Raw genomic sequence first — 16,475 nt, 5'->3', positions numbered from 1 at the left:
CTGAGTCATAGGAGCTCGCCGGGGGGAGAGAAGGAAATGCCTCTCGCACTACATCAGCTGCACTATACATAGCTTCACCACTGGAATCACAAACCCACAATTCCTGCCGGGCCACAATAACCAGTAATGCAGAAAACTGTCCATTATATGAGTGATGATATCCTGAGAGTGCATGCTGCGGGCTGGACATAAGGGGAACCTGTGGCCCTCCAGCTGTTCCAAAAATACAATTCCCATTATGCCTGGATATAGGGTGTATTTACTTGCAGTTTTGCTGTGCACAGACACTGTATATCCTTCCTGTACCTGTCACCAAAGCCCCCTGTAGCCTTCGCAGTGTACACCAGTTGACAAAAAAATATTGTGCGTCCAGATCAAAATGTTGGATTGCTATAAAACTCAACATGCAGATATATAATGAAAACAAGTGAGGTGTGATTATACTCCTGGCTTGCAACAAGAGGGCGTTAAAGTGCTTACTTCACTGCCCTATAACAGGATTTCCAAAGGCTACTTTTGGGTAGTGTACAAGTCACCAGATTTATCACCAATTCAGCATTTTGGCAAGCCAACATCACAGCCTATCAGTGTGCAGGATATACAGGCCGATCTGTGTGACTTCTGTGGTGAATGTGCTCCCCTATGGGATCTGTATTCTCTATGGGACCTGTATTCTCTGTGTCCTACCAGATTTCATCTTGTATCTAGACTAGAGGTGTCCCACCATACCTCATCTTGTATGCAGGCTAGAGGTCCTAGACAGGGTCCTAGAGCCCCCACACGATTACAGTTATCCCCAATTCACTTCTCCTTTTGCTCTAACATTGTAGTCACTTATATAGATCATCATTGTATTCTCTAGATTCCAGACACAAGCTTTCTCATCCTGTATCGGGTAGCACCTGGTATAACAACCCCTATCTTCTCCCTAATTTATTTTTTTCCCTCCTTCTCAGGATGTCTTATAATGATTTCTTAAGACATTACTCAAGGCTGGAAATCTGCAATCTCACTCCAGATACCCTGTCTTCAGATAAATACAGGAAGTGGAGCCTGGTAAAGATGGACGGCATGTGGAGGCGAGGATCTACCGCTGGAGGGTGCAGGAACTTTCCAGGTGACACTTAGCAGAGACCAGTTACCTCTGACACTTGATCTTAAAAGGAAAGCATATCCCATGATACCAGTGTATTGCTTTTTCTTAGTCATACTCACCTAGCCTCCTCCTGCGTCTTATCATCTTCCCTGCTTTGTGCGTCTCTCCTCCATCACACAGTGATGTTGGCAGCGTGTACAGAGCAGAAATCACAAGAGTGACTGACAGCATAAAGGAGTCACTGGCATCCCGTGCTGTCAATCAGGACGCCATATTTGTCATTAGTTAAAGGGGCGGCGCAGCACCCAGCGGTGTCCCCGACCCAGCATGTGGCTTTCGGACCTCATAGTATGTGGATTTGCTGTTGTTTTGAGAGCATCCAGGCAAGAAATATGATCATTTTAATGCTTTATATTTTATAGCTGTGTGTCCTGAAGGAAGGGAAACAGCTTTATCTGTAGTTTCTTCATATCATTGACAACTTAATTTCTTCTTATAGCAGTGACAGCTTTATTTCCCCTATAAGAGCGTTAGCCACAGAGCTTTATAACAATGACAGCCAAAGTGCTACTGTGCAGTGACATCCACAGTGCCCCCATAGCAGTGACATCCACAGAGCCCCCCATAGCAGTGACATCCACAGAGCCCCCCATAGCAGTGACATCCACAGTGCCCCCATAGCACTGACATCCACAGTGCCACCATAGCACTGACATCCACAGTGCCCCCCAATAGTAAGGCACAGTGGATATTGCAGTGGCTGATATGTCTTTGTGGTACTCCAGCTTATGACCATATGCAAGAGTCATGTATTCAGATCCCTTACAGCTGCTATCTTTGTTTTTACAGACACCTTCTGGATGAACCCACAGTATGTGGTAAAGCTGAACGAGGAAGATGATGATCCAGATGACGGGGAGGAGGGCTGCACCTTCATTGTGGGCCTGATGCAGAAGAACCGCAGGAAGGCAAGGAAGAGCGGCGAGGACATGCACACCATTGGATTCGCAATCTATGAGGCAGGTGCTCTCACTAGCATTACATTGTTACTCCAAGTGTCCACCATGTTCATCCTTCCCGGTGTAAAGTAAAATTAGTTAATGTTAAAGATCCTGCATTTCTTTTAAAGGGGTTGTCCAGCGAAAATCTTTTTATTTCAAATCAACTGATATCAGAAAGTTATATAGATTTGTAATTTACTTCTATTAAAAAATCTCAAGTCTTCCCATACTTATTAGCTGCTGTATGTCCTGCAGGAAATGTTTTATTTTCAGTCTGACACAGTGCTCTCTGCTGACATCTCTGGCTAAGAAAGGAACTCTGTCTCGCTTTTCTATAAATCCCCATAGAAAACCTCTCCTACTCTGAACAGTTTCTGTTTCGGCCAGAGATGTCAGCAGAGAGCACTGTGTCAGACTGAAACTAAAACATTTCCTGCCTGACATAAAGGAGCTAATAAGTATGGGAAGACTTGAGATTTTTTTAATAGAAGTAAATTACAAATCTATATAACTTTCTCGCATCAGTTGATTTGAAAGAAAAATATTTTTTCTGGACAACCCCTTTGAATCCCTTTTAGGGTAGGTTGACCTTATGGGGAAGGGAGCCATTCTCTATAGTTAGTTACTGTTTTAACAGACTTGAGCTGCCTGTTTTTCATTTATAAATGTAAAAGGCCTCTATGTAATGCTGCATTTGTCCAGCAGAGGCCACTATAGCAATCCTGAAAAGATCAGTTGTTTGCCATGGGGACCTAAGGCGATCACCTGATCACTTCAAGGAAATGTCAAAGTAGTTAGATCTCCTGTCAGTTAGAAAAAAGTATTGCAATGCTGTTTGAATTTCTGGTAACATGTATTAACATGGTGGTCTTCTGCCTATAGGTTCCCCCGCAGGTATGTACATCACTTACTTGGCACATTCCTTATTGTAGAAGGTAAGTGTGAAAATGCCTAACAGTACCGTATGATAGCAATATTATCAGGTAAGAGTATAGAGGTCACATGGAGTGTTGCAGAGTGTGTGTGCTCTATGGCCGCTGTTATGGAGAGTATGGAGGGTATTTCAGCAAAACTAAATAATCTTTTACTGCACTTTTTTTTTCTTTTATAAAGTTATATAACTTTTTAATTAGTTTTATTAAAGAAAATGTAATTATTTTCCCTGTTTCTATTGACTCTATTGCAGCAGTAAGGGGCAGTAGGTACATGGACAGTGGCTGAGTTAGGAACAGCAGGGTTGTGCAAGCCCTGGTCCCAGAACAGTTAAATATCATTAGTGCTGCTGTATGTAGATACTGAGCCTCCCCTGATGTCTATATAATATATGTTAGGTGCTGTCTATATCACTAGTGCTGCAGTCTCCACTGATGTCTATATAATACATGTTACCATTCGAATAGACATTACACTGAAGGAAGCTGCCTGTGTTATTATTACTGTAGCTTCCCCAGATATCTATATATTATCCCCCACCCCTACCCTAAATGTCTATATAATATGTGTTATGATTAGAATAGACATTACACTGGGGGGGGGAGCTGTCTATATCACTAGTGCTGCAGCCTCCCCTGATGTCTATATTATACATGTTACCATTCGGATAGACATTACCCTGGGGGGAGCTGTATGTGTTGCTGCAGCTGTACTAGATATTTAGTTGTTTTAGAACTGGGGCAGACAAGCGAATCTATATGCTTCTGCAGTATTTTTCTTTTATCTGACATCAGAGTGCCCCTTTAATTCTCTTCCTCCTTGCCTCCTTCCCCCAGCTGAAGGGGCAGACCAATGTTCACCTGAACCGAGACTTCTTCCTGAGGAACAAGGCACGAGACCGATCAGATACATTCATAAACCTACGGGAAGTCCTCAATAGATTCCGCCTTCCCGCAGGAGAATACATCATCGTCCCCTCTACTTTTGAGCCTCATAAAGCGGGAGACTTCTGTCTTCGCGTCTTTTCTGAAAAGAATGCAGAGTCTCAGTAAGTATTGTGATGTTATTCCTTCATACACAGTATTCGGTAGGTCCCCTTGCAGCTACAGTGACAGTAAACCTATTTAGATATTTATTCTTTTTAAAAGGAATGCTGACAGCTGTTTGCAAAATTACTAAATGATAAGCTCAAGTGTGAGAGGCCGGACTGAGCTGCTGAATGCACACGTCCTCCCTCCCCCCTTGTTCCTGCTTTGCATTATTGATGTACAGGGTTTTGCTTTCACCACTGAGTCCTGTACATTAATCATACATAGCAGGAAGGGGTGGGGGAGGGAGGAGGCATGCATGCTGCAGCTCAGCCTGGCCAGATACTTGAGGTTAGAAGGAAAGCATATCCTATTATATCAGTCTCATTTTTTTCTCTTGATGATCCCAGGGTTGTCGATGATGACGTTGAGGCCAACATTGACGAGGTAATCTACCGACATACTGTCCAGAGGGCTATACTCATGAAATGACCACGTGAAATGGCACCATCTTTAACCTGCCTGGTATCCTGGTATTTTACCATTCCTGCCAGACCCCATAAATGTAATGCCTTCAGGAAAATATTTTGACCAGCTTAAACGTAACACAGGTTCCCCTACATTAGTGGCGTTTACCTACTGGATAATTGCGGCAAAGCAGTATAGGTGCCGTTGGCCGGAGTAGCTTTGGCAGTGTTGTGGCTGCCAGATGGGTGTAGGATCACTTGGGCACTTGTCACGGCAGGCTGGAGTGGCTTAGGTACCCACCTCCGGTCAGACAGGCACTGCTTTGGCACGTTTGGATACCCAAGTTTAACCTGGTGTGTAGGTACAGAATGATACAATAATAGACAGATTCCAGTAGCTTAACCAGAATAACTTCCATGTACTTAAAGTGAGGAAAACATCACCAAACTCGAACAACGGGGATGCAGGCGCAGGTCTGACTAATGGTGACCAGATGAATAATGTAAAACCATAAAAGTTTATTAAAAAGACCCAGTTCTTTTAGACTTCATGTACTTAAAGTGACACTGTCACCCCCTTTTTGCATTATGACTTCTCTATTCAGGTGTAAAGGGTAAATTTAGCAGTTTTCATACCTTATTTGATATCATACGTCATGGTGCTTGTTCCAGTAAAAAATTATCTTTAATCATCTGTGGATTATGCTATCTGGGCGGGCATCACGGGCGAAGTTCCACTTAGCCCCGCCCACAACGGCACTGTTCGCCCCTGCCTCGGTGACGTCATCAGCGCATAGGCCCCCCCCCAGCGGCCATTAGTATGGTGGGGCCTAGTCCTTTAGGCTGGCCTATTCCAATGGTCTTCGAGGGGTGGGGCCTATGCGCCGATGGCGTCACGGGGAGCATAGGCCCTTGATATCCCAATCCGCAAATGGTAAAAGATCACTTTTTACTGGAACAAGCACCATGATGTATGATATAAAATATGGTATGAAACCTGCTGAATTTTCCCTTTACAGGGTATAGTCATAATGCAAAAGGGGGTGACAGTGTCACTTTAAGTTATTCAGTGCAATACAAAAAAAAAAAAAAAGCTTCAGTAACTGCAGGAGGAGACAAGAGGTAGAAGAAGTAGTAACTGTAGAAGTGAGAGTAGAGTAGCATCTTGAGGGCCCTGTCAAATGTAGCTGTGTACTCGGAATAGCGTAGTTGAGAGGAGAAGAAGAAGATACTTGTATTCACATATCTGACTACCTTATGTGTTACAGTGTTGGGATACCCTTCCTATTAAGGTAGTACAAGGTCCCAGGTCCCTGCGCTGGGTTGGGCAGACTTCCTGAAACTTTTCAGAACAGCCATAAGTTACAGCAGGATACATAGGCGTAATCTGCAGCTTTGTCCGGCTGGGGTCAGTACGAAATTCAAGTATACTGCCCTGTATAGTACAGTGTATCCGTGGTGTGGACAAGGTTATCCTTAGAGGATGTCCTTTCCTCCTGAGGGGTCAAGCACTGCATGGTAGCGGTGGCTTCTGACTTAAGAATAGAGTAAAGCCCCTATTACACAAGACTATTCAGAGGAGCAAACAAGCGCCAACCTGTCAGGTCAGTACTCGATTGCTCCTCGTTCGCGCTTGCTGCCGACGCTATTACACGCGCTTGTTGAAAGACATCGATCAGCCGACATCCTGCATGTCGGCTGATTGTTGTTTTCTATTACACAAGACGATTATCGTCCATAACAGTCATTATTGGCTGAATATGGCCTATAATCGCTTTGTGTAATAGGGCCTTAAGTCTCTTGGTCCCAGAGCCAGATCCTAACTTCATTGCAGCAGGAATTGTCTCTGTGTTGCTCTCTCTAACATAACGGACTAGAGAACTTCTCCCACCAGGAACTATCCTCCTTTTTATAGGGTCAAACTAAACTCCCTTGTGATTGGTGAGGCTGTGTGTGCAAAAGAGAGGATGAAGAAGATAGGACAGAAAGAGAAGGGAAACAGGCCTGCACCTGTGATTAGAGGAAAACACACAGGTGACAAACACAATTAACCCAATGCTTCCTTCAGCTGGGCATACCATAAGGCATAAAGAAAACACAGTAGTGACACCTAGTGGGAAAAACATAGAATACACTTTGACCATATCCCACTGCGGGAACCTGGGTGAGTTACTTTGCCCAGGTGCAACAAAGACTTAGTGGCACACCTATGCTGGGACAATACACAATCCCTTATCTAAATGAGGACCTAAAAGTGGTGGGCAGCAGGATTGCCCCAAGTCTGAGCGTAGAAACTCCCAAGAATCCGCTGTCATCTCTAAATAAAGCTGCAGGTGGTGACACATTTGTCCTGTATTGGCCACTACAGGAGAGGGGCGAAAATGAGTATTCAGCTGCTCTTTTCTCTGGCTAATAGAATGAATAGCCTAGGGGGGCTCACTGCGACATTCATAGAGCACGTGGATAGTAACATAGTAACACAGTAAATAAGGTTGAAAAAAGACAAGAGTCCATCAGGTTCAACCTAGGGAAACCCTACTGTGTTGGGATGGGGATTGTCCTGATAGGACAAAAAAAATTTAAAATGCTTTGTGCTATTTTTTTTTTTTCTTTTTAAAGCCTGACCTCGATGAAGATCATATTGATCCCAATTTCAGAAGACTGTTCTTGCAGCTGGCTGGAGAGGTGAGTACACCTTGTTTTATAATACAGATGACGCCAGAGATATAGGAGAAGAGATTTTAAGACAAAAACAAACAATTCAGGCAGTATAAAACAACATACAACACTGATATGTGTATACTAAACATGCATGACCTGAAAACCCAACCAAATACCACAAAAAAAAACCTTGATGGTTATTGGGCCAATGTCTTAGCTGTGTCCAGTATTACATTTGTACAGTACAATATGCTCCCATTCTCTAACAGCAAGCAGAGATCTTACAAATGTTTATGTATTGAAATCCTAAGTATGTGCAGAAATGTCTTTATACAGCTTTATTTCCCTGTATTACATCTGGCAGCCATAAATGTTCTGAGTTTGTGGTCCAAGTACTAATAGACATAACGCCGTATTACATGGCACGATTTTCCAGGGGAAGCGAGTGCCGACCTGTCAGTTCAGAGCTTGCTTCCCCCTCGTTATAGGAACATAGACAGCGAGCAGGGAGCAGTGGGAGGGGCCGTCCAAACGATCCTTACATTGTTCAGTGACGCGCAGCAGACTGTCACTGAGATGATCGGGATCTTCCAGCATGTTGAAAGACCACGATCAGCTGATATTGTACATGTCGCCTAATCGTTGCCTTTCAACATGCGCTATTACACTAAACGATTATTGGCCTGAACAGTCGGCAATTGGTTAAGTAAGGTCGATAATAGTTTAGTGTAATATGGCCTTTAGTCATTCTTTATCGTTCTTCAACTAACATCATTATTCTGGATTTTTTTGCAATCGGCATAGACCCCAGCGGAGGTATGACTAACCGTGTGCAGCCTTTCCACGCTTCTCTCTGTGCTGCTTTCTATCCTCCGCGCTTTGGCTCTCTGCCTTGAGCTTAGTAGTTCACCTTCGTGAAGCAGTCTGATACTCGATCCGTGCAGTGTACACTGAATGACCCGTTTATTAGAGCTGGGGGTTCTCTCATGATTGGATTTTCCCTGAATGGAGATAAAACTCCAGTGATCAGTTTTTGGTGGATCAATCATAGCGTGAATCCATACTAGACGGGAAAGTCCAGTGATCTGATTGACTTGGAGCGAGACCTCGTCATTGGGGCTAGACTAGGCATGACCATGACTTACTGACACTGACTGACAGTCAAATGGATCCAGATCTCTGGAGAGCATGGGCGGTCTGATGGATCCTGATCTCTGCGTAGAAACATGGCCGGTATGATGGATCCAGATCTCTGTGGACAAACATGGCCGGTCTAATGGATCCAGATCTTTGCGGAGAAATGTGACCGGTCAGATGGATCCAGATCTCTGTGGAGAAACATGACCGGTTAGATAGATACGGATTTCGGTGGAGAAACATGGCTGGTCAGATAAATCTGGATCTCTGTGAAGAAACATGGTTGGTCAGACGGCTCCAGATCTCTGTGGGGAAAAATAGCGGGTCAGATGGATCCAGATCTCTGTGGAGAAACATAGCCGATTAGATGGATTTAGATCTCTGTGGAGAAACATGGCCGATTAGATGGATTCAGATCTCTATGGAGAAACATGGCTTAGTAAGATGGGTCCAGATCTCTGTGGAGAAACATGGCCGGTCAGATGGATCCAGATCTCTGTGGAGAAACATGACCGGTCAGATGGATACAGATCTCTGTGGAGAAACATGGCCGGTCAGATGGATACAGATCTCTGTGGAGAAACATGGCCGGTCAGATGGATCCAGATCTCTGTGGAGAAACATGGCCGGTCAGATAAATCCAGATCTCTGTGGAGAAACATGGCCGGTCAGATGGATCCAGATCTCTGTGGAGAAACATGACCGGTCAGATGGATACAGATCTCTGTGGAGAAACATGGCCGGTCAGATGGATACAGATCTCTGTGGAGAAACGTGGCCTGGGTTTGGCACAAACAGCAGATATATTGCTGATCCCTGTGGATGGACAGTAGGGATTATCTAAGCATTTTTCCTGTAGTAGAAGGAGACTGTCAACAGAACAATGCATCATCCTCAAGTGTTGTATAGACATACATAATATATTTCCTTGCTTTTCCAGTCTTCACAGTCCCCTTACCCTAATCCTAAACCTACAGACATCCCTGTGACGGGTAGGACAGGTTGTGCAGAAAACATCAGGACTTCTAACAATGCAGGGACTGCCAGAAACAAACCAGTCTCCAGGGGCCGATATTACTGCAGAACATTCTCATCACCTACTGGAATCTATGTCATGATAAATTGTGGCAGATCGGACGGAGATCCAGCATGGGGGGGGGGGGGGGCGCTCTAATTAAGAGGACATTCAGTGTTAGTTCTATTACAGAAGGTTTATCAGTAACTAAGAGAAGACATCAGGTATTTAAAGAGCTGCAATAATCTGGTCTGGCCTATAAAGTTCTACTCCTATTTCCAGTACCCCAACCTCCTGCCGGGTATTAGGCCGCTACTTCTTCTTGCATGTGCCGTATATTCTGATCTAGCATGTTTCATGCATATAGCGATAAGTATACAGGTTTTTTTTGGTTTTGGGCTTGTATGCGGTGAGATCTGTTGGGCTGGCTGCAATGTGACCATGATATCTCCAGGACGCTGTTCGCTAAAGGGTCGTACATTGCTAGATATTTACAATAGGAATATATCACCTCTATTGTAAATATACATGTGCATTTGAGATATTAAAGGGGTAGTTCAGCAAAAAAAAAACTGGTGCCACAAAGTGGCAGAGATTTGTAATTCACTTCTATTTAAAAAAAAAAAAATCTCCAGTCATCCAGTACTTATCAGCTGCTGCATGTCTTGTAGGAAGTACTGTATTCTTTCCAGTCTAGGGAACAGTTAAGGTTTTCTATGGGGATTTGCTGCTCTGGACAGTTCCTATCATGGACAGAGGTGGCAGCAGAGAGCACTGTGTCAGACTGGAAAGAATACACCACTTCCTGCAGGGCATACAGCAGCTGAAATGTATTGGAAGCCTTGAGATTTTTTAATAGAAGTAAATTACAAATCTCTGGCACTTTCTGACACCAGCTCATTTGAAAGAAAATAGTTACAATAGTTGGTGCACACTAGTGGCCTCCATCTTGCAGCCTTCCAGCTGATACAGTGAGCAGCAACCATTAGACTCTTTCAGCTTATTATTTGTGTTGCAGTATTTGCTGCAGCTTTCTAACATTTATTGCAAAAATCCTTTTTGTTCTTGCTGCCCGGTTTCCATACTGATGTAACCCACACAGGAGACTTATGCATTGCCTTCTCTCCCCAGGACGCTGAGATCTCAGCCTTCGAACTCTATAACATTCTGCAGAGAGTGATCTCTAATCGTAAGTTCCATGGGCTTCACTTGGTTGTTGAGTATTCATCAGGCCATGATTCGTTACTATTGTATTTGGATGACTTTTTTTCTGTGTAGGCCCAGTCGATTTATCCACATGTCATGAATTATCGTAAACCTTCTTCATATCACAGATTATTTCGGGATGCAAGAAAATAGTCCTCCCTACAACATGCCTGGAATTCTTAGCTATCATATAGATACAATGGGAGAGATTTATCAAACTGGTGTAAAGTACAATTAGTCCAGTTGCCCCTAGCAACCAATCAGATTCCACCTTTCATTCCTCACAGATTGTTTGAAAAATGAAAGGTGGAATCTGATTGGTTGCTAGGGGCAGCTAGGCCAATTCTACTTTACACCAGTTTGATAAATCTCCCCCAATAAGAATATGATAAACTGAATAAAAAAATATCAGTTGCTATATTTTATGCCACATAAAAAGAGAGTTTTGAGGGAGCTACAAAGCTTATTATGTGGACTTAAAGGGGCACTCCAGCGATATTTTTTATTTAAAATCAACTGAAAGTTTTATATAGATTTGTAAATTACTTCTATTTAAAAATCTCCAGTCTTCCCATAACTACCAGCTGCTGTTTTATATAGATTTGTAAATTACTTCTATTTAAAAATCTCCAGTCTTCCCATAACTACCAGCTGCTGTATGTCCTGCAGGAAGTGGTGTATTCTTTTCAGTCTGACACAGTGCTCCCTGCTGCCACCCCTGTCCAGAGCTGTAGAACAGTCCAGAGCTGTAGAAAATCCCCATAGAACACATTTCCTGCTCTGGACAGTCCCAGTCTTGGACAGAGGTGGCAGCAGAGAGCACTTTGTCAGATTTAGAAAGAATACACCACTTCCTGCAGGACATACAGCAGCTGATAGGTACTTGAAGACTTTAGATTTTTAAATAGAAGTAAATTACAAATCTATATAACTTTCTTAAACTAGTTGATTAATTTTGCTATCCCAATGCCCAGGGTGCTTTCAAATAGATTTTATACAGCAACCCAGAAGCTTACAAACCCTCATGCTCATAGTTATGTAATGAAGAGCGACTTTCCTATATGGCTGGAACTCTTAATGAATTACAATGGCCATAGATTGTTAGAGGAAATTATCATCAGCTACGATCGTTTATGACTGTATATGATGGCTGCTGGGTCTTTTGGGCACTTTTTATGACAGCAAATGTAGGGACGTGGCCTAAGGGTTACGCTACAAGACATCAGTGTGCTGATGCGAGGAGACCTGTTTCCCTAAACCTCTTGAGATGAATTTGCAAAGTTCTCCCATCGGTATGTGATTCTGTTTATTAACCCCAATGCCAATTTTCGTTTTTCCTCTTTATGTTTATAAGGCTATGGCGCTTGCATTTTTTCAGACCCACATAAACCCTTATTTTTGGTGACACCAGTTTTAATTTGCAATTACAGACTTAATTTTCCCGTAAAATATGCAGCAAAATGGGCAAAACTGATATATTATAAATGTTCCTCACATCCTCATGACAATATGTAACTTCTGTAACTTTTATTTTATTTGACGGCTTTTAAAAGTTTTTTAACTTTTTTTTTTAAAAAAATAAATGTTTAAAATTGCTCTATTCCCATCCTTATAAGTTATAACGCTTTTATTTTTTGGTCTATGGGGCTGTGTGAGGTGTCATTTTTTGCACAATGATCTGTACTTTCTATCGAATATGCGACTTTTTGATCACTTTTTATTACAATTTTTCTGGATTTGATGCAACCAAAAATGCTAAATTTTGCCCTTTTGGAATTTTTTCCCACTTGGGGCGTTTACCCTGTGATATCACGAATGTGATAATTAATTAGTTTGGGCGGTTATGCACGCGGCGATACCAAATATTTTTATTTATTTGTTTATATTTATAAAATGGTAAAGGGGGTAGATTTGGACTTTTATTAAGGGAGGGGATTTTTTTTATTAATAAAAACACTTTATTTTTTTTTACCCTAACTAGAAGTCCCCCAGGGACTTCTATATACACAGCATTGATCCCTCATAGAGATCAATGCAGTGTATATACACAGCACTGATCCATTAGATCAGTGATACATTGGTTTGGGCTACTGCAGCCCGGAGCAATGTATTGCCAAGTCGGGATCAGTGTGATTGCGGCGCTGAGGCCTTGCCTGAGCAGAAGAATGGGGGAGATCTGTCTCACTAGACACCAGGGACATCAGGTCAGCCATTTATATGAGTGGTGCAGATATCAGGATTTTGGAAGGTGCTCCAATAGCTCAGAAGGAAGGGCAACAGACTAGTAACCCCTTTGGAGATATCAGGATTTTGCTTCTTTTATGTGATCTCTCATCTTACATTTCCCCTCTGTGTTTTGTTTAGAGGAGGACATCAAGTCTGACGGTTTTAGTATGGAAACCTGCAGGACCATCGTGGATCTGTTGGACGTATCCTCTGACTAGTATGGGACATCTATAGCAGACACCCTGACTACACACAATTCCCAATTTCCCCCTCCTCCCCTATAGCAGCATGTGAGCAGCGATGGGTCCATATAGTCAAGTTTATTCAACATAATACCCTTATAAAGAAAATGAAAAAGGGAGGTTAAGTTAGTCTTAGGACAACATGACTTCACCAGGCACCTCCTCCATCATGGGCACCGTCGGCTCAGCAATATTACACAGCTGGAGACCATGTAAAGTATGGTGCTGCCTAGTAATTATGGGGGTGCAGGGGACCCTAATCTACTCATCCCGCCTAAAAGTCTTGTAATATTATGTGACTAGATCCATATATAGGGATAGTGAAAATAACAAAGCATTGAGTTGTTTTTCTTTTACTTGCGTCAATCTTATAGTCAGATGGAAGCGGCAAACTGGGCCTGAAAGAATTTAATATATTGTGGTCAAAGTTACAGAAATACCAGGTAAGTCATAGGAAGCCAACCTATATTACTGTGTAGAGCAGTGGGGGGGCAGGGGTGTTATCAATCCGTTAGAAAATTTTGCCAAAACTCCCCTCCCCCAATATAGTGACACCGCTGTGAAAATTAAAGCCTGATGCTGTTCTGCTGCCATCTAGTGGTGGAATGTAAAACTGACATCAAAATAAAATACATATTTTTATACTAGAAAATTTATCGGGCCATTGATGTGGATCGCTCCGGGACAATGAACGCCTACGAGATGAGGAAAGCTCTAGAAGAAGCAGGTCAGTAATATTATAGTAGTGAGATTTACAAAGGTGGTTTTAGAACATGTCATGATACTTTCCTAGTCTAATGCTACAATACAACTATCCAGTCTACATTTTTACGCATACAACCCCTATGCATAGCTATGTGTCCCCATGGTTACCGATTACAAGCAGTGACTGTCTCCTTCTATTTGCAGGGTTTAAGCTGAATTCCCAGATCCATCAGCTGCTGGTGGCACGTTATGCCGATGACAATCTCACCATTGATTTTGATAACTTTGTGCGGTGTCTTCTGCGATTGGAGATCATGTTTAGTAAGTGACATAATGAATACTATTCACACTATGGCCAGGGTCAGCAGTCAACTTCCAGTGTACCACAACTCTCAGCATGTCCTGCCAGCAGTATACATCCAATGGCAATGTACAGTCAGTGTTTGTTGTGCTTTTATTTTGCAGAAATCTTCAAGCAAATGGACTCAGAGGGCAGCGGCGTGGTGCCCCTCAGTATGGACTCGGTAAGTGGAATTACGTGAACTGTGTCAGCGTTGTGAAGTCAGAAAAGCTGAGATAACCAATGATGAGAGTAGCTTTACAAATGTGGAAAAGAAAAGTTTTTTCATCATTTTTAAGATCCCTGATTTCTGTCAGTGAATAGAAACCTAGCCTAATAACTGGATTCAACTGTAGCAAACCCTCAGCTGTGAAAAGTTTTGTTTGTTTTTTTTTAATCAGGAAGGATTTTTATAGCCATTGGGTGTAAACTGTATCAATTCTATTCACTGACAGCAAGCAGAAAACAATGATAGATGAATGGAAATCCATATATACAGTGATTAATAACAGTCCAGTATTCATTATTATTTCCTATGCAACCTATCTATAGTAGCAGAATAAATCTTTTCCTTCAGTTGGGTCATGTGATCTAATGGTGACACAGCTGGAAATTACATGTGTTTCTATGCTCTCAATAAAGTCACCATCTCATGCAGCACAATAAAGCTGTATGGACTGTTCCACATAAAATCTCCACAGGGGGAGACAGAAACTCCCATTAGAGTTACTGATTATACAGCTAATGTCACAGTTATAATGGATTTGATTTTAGAGATCTAAAAGGATGGGGGACTACTACACTGTTCTCCCAGCAGACAGAGATGGTATTGGCTCTAGGAGACCATGTGATGCTGTGCTGATGCATCATGGGAATAAAGGCTGACCTGAACAGGAGAGAATGCAATTTGAAAGTCAAGATGGTGGCTGATTATTTTTATGTGGGTCATGTGACCAATTATGAAACAAGGATGCAGCAGAGCTGGGGAGAAACAGATGACTGCAGGTGTAGTGTGTTTTATTTGGGAAAAAAAAAATGGGTGAGCTTTTTAAAGGGAACCTGTCACCCCCAATGCCGGGTTGAAGGTCGCCCGACCCCCCGCTAGAGCCCCGGATACTTACCCCATCTCGCCAAGTCCCGCTCCTGTAGCCGGTCCCGGGACAGAGATATTCTTATCGGAAGCCCAGCGCATGCTGCTGAGAGGAGTCCGACGCCCATAGAGAATGACTGCTTCGTTCACTCTCTATGGCCGGCAAACTCATCTATGCAGCGAGCGTGCGCTGGGCTTCCGATAAGGATATCTCCGTCCCAGGACCGGGACTTGGCGAGATGGGGTAAGTACCCGGGGCTCTAGCGGGGGGTCGGGCGGCCTTCAACCCGGCATGGGGGGTGACAGGTTCCCTTTAAAGTTTTAAGATCCTCTGTATGTAATTAGATAAATGTCTTTTTAGAAATAGAGCCATCTGTGTCCACAGGTTGTGTGTCGTACACTCTGATCAGAGGGGTTGTCCATACTTAGAAAAACATGGCTGCTTTCTTCCAGAAACTGCATGCTCCTGTCCTCTGTATGTGTGTGGTATTGCAGCTCAGTTCCATTGAAGTAAATGAGGTGTATTGCAATACCACACACAACCTGAAGATGGGGTGGTGTTGTCTTTACAAGAAAGTAGCTGTGCTTTTTATAATCTTGAATAACCTCTTTTATGGGGGTTGTACATACAGGTGACGACCAAACAGCTATTCAGCTTCCCCATTACTAATGCACAACACCAGAGAACAAAGAATCAGACGTTGAAATCTACAATCAGGGTGAGTCATGATTAGAGTTGATCGAACCTCGGAAAATCCGGGGACTGCCTGGAATTCCAGGATTCAGCCTAGGTAATAGGAATTCCAGGCGATCCCCGGGCACGCTCCTCCTTCCGCACGGACAGTGAAGACATCAGCAATCTACTTCAGAAAGTTTGGTAATGTTAGAGTTCGATTGAACCTAGGACTTTACGAGGTTCGATCAACTCTAGTCATAATACACCTATACCCGGGATGGGGAACAGTCAGCCCTCCAGCTGTTGCAAAACTACAATTCCCATCATGCCTGGACAGCCAAAGCTTTAGCTTTCCAGGCATGATGGGAACTGTAGTTTTGTAACAGCTGGAGGGCCGAAGGTTCCCCATCCCTGCTTTGTCCGGAATGGTTGGTCGTCCAGTTCTGTGGATTCATCTATATTCTTGTAGTGCTCATAAGTATACAAGCATTAACCAGACTGATGGTTTTCTTTTACAGTGGATGACGGTCACAGTAATGTGAGGAGGAGACAACTGAACCCGCTGTGCACGACGACAATAACCAGGAATGCAACGAAATAGGCGGCTGATTGTAGGACATTAATGTAACATGACTTGTAACAACCAATCAGC

The 16,475-nt window shown here is 43.1% G+C and overlaps 1 protein-coding gene across 1 annotated transcript in view; it reads left to right on the top strand.

Annotated features, from left to right (window-relative positions):
* Nucleotides 1-16,470, top strand: part of CAPN2 (calpain 2) — a 43,106-nt gene extending 26,636 nt beyond the window's left edge. The window contains exons 9-21 of the mRNA XM_069955393.1: nucleotides 957-1,117; nucleotides 1,946-2,115; nucleotides 2,980-2,991; nucleotides 3,867-4,078; nucleotides 4,469-4,505; nucleotides 7,145-7,210; nucleotides 10,470-10,527; nucleotides 12,909-12,973; nucleotides 13,387-13,455; nucleotides 13,661-13,739; nucleotides 13,922-14,038; nucleotides 14,183-14,241; nucleotides 16,342-16,470. Of these exons, the coding sequence (XP_069811494.1) occupies nucleotides 957-1,117; nucleotides 1,946-2,115; nucleotides 2,980-2,991; nucleotides 3,867-4,078; nucleotides 4,469-4,505; nucleotides 7,145-7,210; nucleotides 10,470-10,527; nucleotides 12,909-12,973; nucleotides 13,387-13,455; nucleotides 13,661-13,739; nucleotides 13,922-14,038; nucleotides 14,183-14,241; nucleotides 16,342-16,365 (1,129 nt within the window). The 3' untranslated portion in view covers nucleotides 16,366-16,470. The remainder of the gene's footprint in view (nucleotides 1-956; nucleotides 1,118-1,945; nucleotides 2,116-2,979; nucleotides 2,992-3,866; nucleotides 4,079-4,468; nucleotides 4,506-7,144; nucleotides 7,211-10,469; nucleotides 10,528-12,908; nucleotides 12,974-13,386; nucleotides 13,456-13,660; nucleotides 13,740-13,921; nucleotides 14,039-14,182; nucleotides 14,242-16,341) is intronic.
* Nucleotides 16,471-16,475: the final 5 nt, after the last annotated feature.

This window comes from Dendropsophus ebraccatus, chromosome 15, assembly GCF_027789765.1.
Source record: "Dendropsophus ebraccatus isolate aDenEbr1 chromosome 15, aDenEbr1.pat, whole genome shotgun sequence".
NCBI classification, from domain to species: Eukaryota; Metazoa; Chordata; class Amphibia; order Anura; family Hylidae; genus Dendropsophus; species Dendropsophus ebraccatus.
This window is presented reverse-complemented; position numbering and strand designations above follow the sequence as displayed.